The sequence below is a fragment of the Pseudorca crassidens genome, chromosome 11 (genome assembly GCF_039906515.1).
Source record: "Pseudorca crassidens isolate mPseCra1 chromosome 11, mPseCra1.hap1, whole genome shotgun sequence".
NCBI classification, from domain to species: Eukaryota; Metazoa; Chordata; class Mammalia; order Artiodactyla; family Delphinidae; genus Pseudorca; species Pseudorca crassidens.
In genome coordinates this window covers 21,179,655-21,188,757 of record NC_090306.1, presented here as the reverse complement: position 1 = coordinate 21,188,757, position 9,103 = coordinate 21,179,655, and the positions used below count along the sequence as shown (strand labels likewise).

The following is a 9,103-nucleotide window of genomic DNA, read 5'->3' as shown; positions in this document are numbered from 1 at the left end:
CTAAAACCCATGCTTTGGGAGGGATCAATAAACATATAGATATCTGTTGGAAAGAAATAGAAGAATGAACTGTTGTCTCCAAGCTGGCATCATCCCCATGTATTGGTTTTATTTTCATTTGCTTACAATCTGAATTTTAAAAGTGCAATAGCTGATATTAGTCCTGCACTTCATAAATACTACCTTATTAAAGATGAATCTGTCAAATGAAAAAATAATTTATAACAATTTGTCATGAACTACAAAGACAGATAGACCCTGTCAAGGGAAAGAGTAGATTTCTGGCTGTAGTGTTTTAATAATTAAATTTGCCACCAATTTAAAAATTCATATGAGTGTTTTCCTATCCAGCCTGGAGAATGAAGTTCCAGCTGGTATTTTCTGACTATATTCAAAAGTAAACCCTTTTATGATTCTTGGATGAGAATCAGTGACCCGCAGAGTCAAGCATATTAAAGGTGCTTGATGGTTGGTTTTTAAATAAATGAGGGATTGTATGTTACAACCTAACATGCAGTAGACGGATGATGTACCAAAGCTCAATAAAGCGTCACTTTTAAAAGTTGGGGTTAAACACGCTTCTGTTACATTAAATTCAAAGGGCTCTGAAAATCAGGAGAACTGTCTCAGCTTCTACTTCTGCCTGAGAGAAGAGCTGAGAGAAGGTGGCCACATTCAAGAAACATCCAGATGTGTAAACCAACAAATAAGGATCCAGCCAGCACATGATTCCATGCACATCGTCAGCAAGATTGGTACTATCTTGGGCTCCCCTGGTGGTGCAGTGGTTGAGAGTCCGCCTGCCGATGCAGGGGACACGGGTTCGTGCCCTGGTCCAGGAAGATCCCATATGCCGCGGAGCGGCTGGGCCCGTGAGCCATGGCCGCTGAGCCTGCGCGTCTGGAGCCTGTGCTCCGCAACGGGAGAGGCCACAACAGTGAGAGGCCCGCGTACAGGAAAAAAAAAGAAAAAAAAAAAAGATTGGTACTATCTTATTTTAAAAGCAGAATTTCTCTTTGAGGTCCATTTGATAAAGTTTCTGGCTTTTAAAAAGGAAGTCCCAGAAGGGGATAGCAATGCAGAGACACTTTTCTAGTTGGATGTGGGGGCTGGAGCCGGCGTCAATGAGAAGGCTATGTAGAACCCAGCTGGAAGGAGGAAACCAAATATTTATCAAGCCACTGCTATGAGCCACTTTGCTAAGTGCTATTTAATTTAACCTTTCCCATGAGGCTGTGAGGCAGTTCCACTTTTCTCCACTTTACAAATGAGGAGACTGAGGACTAAATGGTTTGTCCGAAGTCACATAGCTGGAAAGTGGGAGTCACATTTCCAAGCCTAGGACCTGCAGCCTTAGGACAGAGGATAGGAAGTCCAGCTCAGAGCATGTGTCCTAAATCGTTATCCCTTTCCTTTGGCACTCTACAAGCTTTTCTAACTAAATTAGAGAAAAAGAGCCACTGCATTTTACAGTAGAGTCAACTATTTAAATTGCCTCAGAGTTGGTAAGAAGGAGCCCTTGTTTTCAGATCTGAAATGGAATAGGCTGTCTGTTTTTCCATATAATTCGATGTCGAATATGACTGCGCACGTAACATTCGACATGTATCCCATTCTTTAGGCCAAGCTTTACTTGATATTAATAGGTGTAAAATCAGCATTCAGAGCATCTTCTGCAAAATTTTTTTTCCAGCTCAGGCTCCCTCTGGCTGGGGAGCATTTACAACCTTGACTTCGACAATGTACCCAAAGAGAGACAGCCCCTGGCACAAAGGAGTCAAAATGCATATTGGTCCTTGTCTATTCCAAACCCAGATTTTTTTCTGTAAACACTAAGTTGAGAGATGTTATGTAGTCCAGTTCATGTGCAATGTACCATCACCTTAAAACACATCCAAACAAGGAAATTTCAGAGATTATGAAAATTTTATTAACAAAGAAAATCTTCAGTATACACACCCCCTTAAAAACAACCACCTCAAACGTGTAGGAAACACTTTGTTTTCTACTCATTATACCCTCAATGCCAGAAGAAGAAAACTGCAACACCAAAGTACAGACCAATATTTTCGAGGGGGATAATTGTTTGAGATAATAAAATACTAGAAAATTAGAAGAAACCAATCAAGGTATTCAGTTCACAGGCTGAACCACTGAACCTTTATCCAAATGAACGTTTCCACTGTGAGTCAATATACGTGGCCATCAGCTCTTTGTAACACTACCCTGAAAACACAGCGTACATCTAAAAATATGATCAAGTTCTTTGAGTACAGTAAGAACTGAGGGCCAGCCTGATTCACAGGCTGTGTGTATTGCTGCACAGCAATGGTTCAGAGACAGTCACTAGAAAATGTAAAGGTATGCTTCATGATAGGATGCAGTTAGTTTTTCAGGGCAACTTTTCAGTTCATTTCTGATCATCATTAACCGATCCACCACTGTCCCCTGGAATCTCCCTCGGATACCCTCCACCCCACCCTTTACTAAGCAAACCTATAAACATATTCCAGATATACTGCATGCAAGAGAGGAAGTATGAGAATGTGAACAGATTCTAATGTCCTGGATACAAATAGAAAACACATAACGGGTTCTCGCTGTCAGAACACACTGATGTCTGCAGCTGAAAGCCCCTTAAAAGAGATCTTATGGAGGTTTCACTCAAGGAAGGAAAAAAGTTAGGCCTGTTACTTGACTACAGTTTCTAGGGCCTGGTGTAGCTATATTTTTAGGAATGGCTCCAAGGATCTGCCTGCACAAATTTGGATGGAGCGAGGGAGGCACAGATGGTGGTCACGTGAAGGCACAGACCGACTGGGTGGGCTCAGTTACAAAGTCTGCACACTTAGGCTGCTGTATTCCTCCTATTTCAAGTGCTGCCAAGTCCCGGCTGTTTGCCTTCTTTCCAAAGTCTTGATTCATTTAATTCTCCTGAAGGAGGTGGAAGAGAAGGAGGATTGTGCAAATCTTACTGTTTTATGGTTTAGAAGAGACAGTCACCATCTTGGCACCTTGTCAGATTTCAAATGTAACATTTTGCTAAGTGTAAAGCTCGGTATCTGTTCCTTTTCTGTTGCCATTCCTGTAACTTCAATATTTGCAAAACACAACCTCAAAATGCTTCAAATCCAGCCCAAAGCAGTTTGTTATTCATGCAACACAATTCTCACATGTATCAATACACAGTGAGTTTGCAGCACAGAAATCTTTTCTTTCTTTCCTTTTTAATTTTTTCATTTTATTTCTTGTTTCTTCTTCACTTATGAATTTTTTCTCTCTTTAGGGATTTAAGAATGATTGAAGCACACAATAGCAAAATCCCCATTATATATACACATTTTATATATATATAAAATGTGTATATATATATACACATTATATATGTGTGTGTGTGTATATATAATATATATATACACACACACTCATATATATATATATATATCTCCTGATTATTACCAAGCTTATCACCATGTCAGTTCTTACCGGTTGCATTATTTAGAAAAAGGAAGCACATAAGCTAGAGTTACTCTACCATTTCAAATACCCTGTGAATCACTTGTAAAGCATAGAGCACCTTAGTGTTGTGTAGAATTTAATTTTCTGATAGAAAAATTTGTAGTGTTTGCTATAAAAAATTGTTTAAGGTATTCAGGGTGTGATTCCAATGGTGACTTATTCATAGTAATTAGCATTAAAGCACTGGTTTCTCACTCTTTAAAAAGGAGCCCACAGATTATCAGTCATTTTCTTTTGTAGGAAACTGTCAAAATCAAAATGGATTCAGTTATTGGAATTTTTTTAACAGGGTACAAAGTATTTTTTTAGGTCATCATCAGGAGGCTTGGTGTGTGTTGACGTAATTTTTGTGTATTAAACCGCTGCTCCAGAATCATCCATTAAGCCCCCGATGTGCATTTTTGGCCTGAGCTAGTGTGTAGGAAGGCCTTTTTTTTTTTTTTTTTTTTTTTGCGGTACGCGGGCCTCTCACTGTTGTGGCCTCTCCCGTTGCGGAGCACAGGCTCCGGACGTGCAGGCTCAGCGGCCATGGCTCACGGGCCCAGCCGCTCCGCGGCATGTGGGATCTTCCCGGACCGGGGCACGAACCCGTGTCCCCTGCATCAGCAGGCAGACTCCCAACCACTGTGCCACCAGGGAAGCCTCAGGAAGGCCATTTTTAAAGCAAGTCAATACATAAAAAGGTTTTAACATCTGTTAATCAGGTGTTTTATCTGGAGGGCATAAAATATATTTACAATCCTCCAACTAACTTAATATTTCCCTTTTTATATGGATATTCATATCATGTAATAATCGACACTATTGTCACAATCGATGGAATTATTCATATACCTCTTAAGGCAAACAAGGAAATGATGTTTTTAGAGTAGGGTTTAATGATTAGTAAAATATATCAATAGGCAATATGGAGAAGCAAATTAAGCTCAATTATCTTGAATTTCTGCTTTCAACAGAGCATACTAATAGAGAAAGTTTTTGGTAACATTTATGCTACATGAATTTGCATTCTGAGCTCCTTCCTTAAAACATTGATATTGTTCCAAATTCAATGATACCAATAACTAGAGAGAAAAGTCTCCCACCATAGAGTAGTTGTGCTCTTTTAAGTCGCAGTCACTTCAAAACAAAACCAAAAATTACCCTCCAAGTCAATGGCCAAATGTTCAAATAATGACCTCAGAAAACATTAGTTGAAGGCTCTGGTTGACTGTGCATACAAATCAATAATAAGATTACATATCAAACCTAATTTCATGAATGGGACACCTCAGCGTTACTCAATCTTCGTCAAAAGTACTTAGCTGCCAAGAGAGGTACTTTACAACGTATCACAAATGTGCTATTTGCATAAACATTTCCCATTACAAATGCTCTCGTTTTCATTTAAATGAGTACTTTTAACCTGAGCTATTAATAAAAAAAAAAAAATTTTTTTTCTCCCTTGTAAAGCTTGGCTTTCAGAAGAAAGAATCTTTAAGCCTTCTCTCTTGTGATAGTAATTTCTCCAAATACCGACAGTGCCACGTAAGTACAGCCAGGGCTCATTAAATAGACTTCTGAGCATAATTATAATTAACCATTAGCTAGAAATTAGTTTTAATGATTTGTTTTAGATGACAGAATAGAAGCATAATGTAATTATTTTTAAACCTTCTATATCATTAAGAATACAACTACCACCAGCTTTCAGTTACTGAGAAGCAATCGCCCAAAGCATTCACTAAGTGATCTATTTACAGATCCGAAATCAGGGAGCAGAGGAAAAAGGCCAGGGGCCCCAACCCAGGTGTTTGTAATTATTTAGCCTTTTGCAAAGTCTCTTCCTTTTCTACTCTGCTCTTTTAAGCTGTTTCATGCCTTGAAGACATCTCTACCAGGGAAAATAGAGAAAGACACACTGGCTGTTCAGCTTTCCCCCTCCTCCTGCCCCCTGCTTTTCTCGGAGTCATAGTGAGGATCATGGCGGGAGTGGGGAAAGGCCTGGAGGAAGATCCTATAAAATTTAGCAAGTGGGTCTGAAACTGTCCAAATCGAACTGGACTAACGGGAAAGAAGATTATATCAGTAATAGGTAACATGAGTATTAGGAATAGACTCCAGACTTTAAAGATAGAACTATACCATTCTTTCCCTGTACCGTGTTCTTTTAATATCCCAAAGTCAGTTTAGATCTTAAGAATTAAAAAAAAAATACTATGGAAACCTGAAGAAATGCTCTTTCATTTCCTGAAAAATATAAAAATATTCATTTAGAACAGTGAATATTAGTTATTGTCAAATTTCATTTTTTCTTCATTTTCTTTCTCTTTTTATCCTTTTAAAAAAAAATCTCAGCTAGTTAGGGTGCTGTTTGTTCTCCCACCTTTGAACAAGAATGTTAGACCTTTTGCTGCTGACCTTCGGAATTTGTCAGGGAACACACCCTGACACCCACGTAAAAGACCTGGTACCTGTGTTTCCACATCACAAAGCAGGCCAACAAGCACACAAGTCCGCAGACCAAGTTCAGAATCATCTGGATGAGTAAGAACAGTTTGAAAGTGCCAGTGATGCTGGTACAGTCAGTCACATCCCGGTACACAAAGGTCCTGCTGAGGGGCTCGGAGGAGGGCAGTTTGCACTGGCAGGAGTCGAGCGCGGTTCCACAGGTAAGCTGTGTGAGTTGGGCATAGTGGTGAGCGGCGAACGCCACGGCCAGCACACAGACCGTCAGGCCAAGGGCGCTCAGCAGAAAGTACAAGAGCTGCAAGAAAGCAGAAGAAAACCTTTCCAGTTATAGAGAACGTTGGATGACTATTGGCAAAGCTGATAAAGAAAAGCTCTTCTTCTTCTCTCCCAAGATTCCTTCTCTCCCTCCATTCCCTGATGGAGGGGCTGTCTCTCCTCAGAAACATGGTACCCAAGACATGGCAATGGCTCGTTATGGACTGTTAGTGAGCAATCTGATCACAATCTGAAAAACTCTGATCGTATTTTCATTTGTCGTACAGATGTCGGGTGTTTTTAATGAATTGAGCCAATAATATTAGCTTGATTTGGAGATGTTTGTATATGGATGTAGCAGGCAGCTTAGATGACTCCCAAACACAAGAGCCATCCCTGAAAGGCATACTGTGCTTGTTTTGACCTTAACAACTGCTGGTATAAAGACTGAAACAAGACTAGGAAGTAGAGAAAAAATTTCTTCAATATAAACACTGTGTTGGCCAAAATTGGCAATGATTGGTCAACTAGCAACATGGGTTAATGAAAAAGACTATATTCAATGGAGTGGTTGCCAAACTATGTCCAGGAAGGCCAGGGTCCCCAGTGAGAGGTTGCTGGGAGAAAAAAAAATTATGGTTCCAGAAGGTAGGTGACTTGATCACCTACAAGTCTCATCCCAAGTCCACCTATAACCATGTAGTTTCTGAGCATAAAAATAAACTAAATGGTCCCTCAGCCCCAAGGTTCTGAACACCGTTGGCTTATGTGTTAGCCTTGGAATGGAAAAGTCTAGTTAAAGTTCTAACTCTGCTATTAAAGAACCATGGAATCCCTGAACAGCTCAGACATTTACCCTACACCTGAAATTTTTTTTTTTTTTTACGATACTCGGGCCTCTCACTGTTGTGGCCTCTCCCGTTGCGGAGCACAGGCTCCGGACGCGCAGGCTCAGTGGCCATGGCTCACGGGCCCAGCCGCTCCGCGGCATGTGGGATCTTCCTGGACCGGGGCACAAACCCGTGTCCCCTGCGTTGGCAGGTGGACTCTCAACCACTGCGCCGCCAGGGAAGCCCCCCACCTGAAATATTTTGATCAAAACTTGTGGGTGCTTGTTGACGTGGCCACAATATAAACCACTTTACAGAACAAGAAATCTTGTGATTGGACTTCCCTACTGAAAACCTTTCTCTTAATGGCCCAAGAGAAAGGATCTACTGAGGATCTAGATAAAGAATAGAGTCCCCAGCTGTTGGGACTGGTGTACTGAACCCAGTTCTTAGTGCAAGATTTACATTCCCATAGTCAAAAGTTGCTCATAGAGCAATTCTGCTGAATGTGAACTCCTCAAAGGAAGATTAGCCACGTCCATGTTCAGATGAAAGTTGCTCTGAAAAGATTGTGCCCTCCCCCTGCCTTCAACTAATTGCAACTCAAAATAAAAACATGTATGCAAGATTATAAAATATGTGTGCATAAGTTCTCCAGATGAGTGATTTTGCACACAGGGACAATTTCAAATGTTTTCAAGTCTTAAATATAGAATACTTAAAATTTTATTTTTTCTGTCTTGACTGATGTGTGTGTGTGTGTGTGTGTGTGTGTGTGTCAGTGCCCTGAGCATGTGTATGGTTTGCTTGGAAGCTTCACTGCAGACACAGGAAGAGAGTGGACCTAGTTAAAGCCGTTTCATCTTCCTATGGCTGCACGAGCAAAGAGTGCAGGGGTTCTTTGGATCTTCTCATCAAAAATATCTTAAACACACACTCTCTTTTTCATTTTCAAATCATACGAAGGACTGTCAAATACAACCCACATTTCTTCATCTGTGAAGCAGTTTATGGAAACATCTATCTCAGGTACATAACAAGGATAACTTATACTGAACACGTTTAGCCTCCCTTGGAGGAAGGGAACCAGAAAAACACACAGTGAAACAAACCATTTCAAAAATTTAAGAGGAAATATTTAATCCGTGCTATTGAATGCATCACTTTGGTCCTGCCTGTCGCCAAATTTTCAGTGGCCATATTTTCTGCAAAAAAAAAAAAGTAGTTCTTGGGCTAAAAAGTATGGATTTATTTTGTGGGGCCATTGGGACAGAATATTTGAATTATTCTGGGTTGTTTTGAAATATTCAGGCTTGACAACTGACTTCAAACCCTTGATGCCAAGGGCCAAATTAAATTGTGCTGGCCGTGTTGTGCGTGCCTGCCCATGACAGCTGCATTTCCAGTGCCTGCGACATGAGTGACTATACCAGCAGGGAGGGCCCAAATTAAGGGATGGTTTTTCACCTGAGAGTCATCTGCTTAGCAGAATGGCCCCAGTTGGAGTTTTCTTCATACACTATATTGCCATCAGTGGATGGGGCTACGGAGGTCCTGTCATAACTCTCTCCCACACACTCATCCTTCGATAGAGAATTTCTATAACGTCCGCTGGGGCATTATCTTGAAACAATGACAATAATCCCTCATTCTCGATCTGTAAATTATTCAAATAGCTGCAAAAAATATTCTCTCATAACCATCACAAAAATCCGTTTGCTGAAATGAGAGTTTTCCTCTTCTTTTTTTTTGTTTTGTGGTACGCGGGCCTCTCACCGTTGTGGCCTCACCCGTTGCGGAGCACAGGCTCCAGACGCGCAGGCTCAGCGGCCATGGCTCACGGGCCCAGCCGCTCCGCGGCATGTGGGATCTTCCCCGACCGGGGCACGAACCCGTTTCCCCTGCAGTGGCAGGCGGACTCTCAACCACTGCGCCACCAGGGAAGCCCCTGTCTCTTCTTAAAAGATAACTTTTGGGCCCAAAGAGCAAACGATTTGCCCAAGACTTTTACCAAGTACACAGCAGTGCCTGGTGATGGTTACAGGCAT

The 9,103-nt window shown here is 41.2% G+C and overlaps 1 protein-coding gene across 3 annotated transcripts in view; it reads right to left on the bottom strand.

Annotated features, from left to right (window-relative positions):
• Positions 1-1,907: 1,907 nt before the first annotated feature.
• Positions 1,908-9,103, bottom strand: part of SSPN (sarcospan) — a 48,686-nt gene continuing 41,490 nt past the window's right edge. For all 3 annotated transcript variants that reach the window (XM_067695965.1, XM_067695967.1, XM_067695966.1), the window contains exon 3: positions 1,908-6,265. In XM_067695965.1, the coding sequence (XP_067552066.1) occupies positions 5,900-6,265 (366 nt within the window). In that variant the 3' untranslated portion in view covers positions 1,908-5,899. The remainder of the gene's footprint in view (positions 6,266-9,103) is intronic.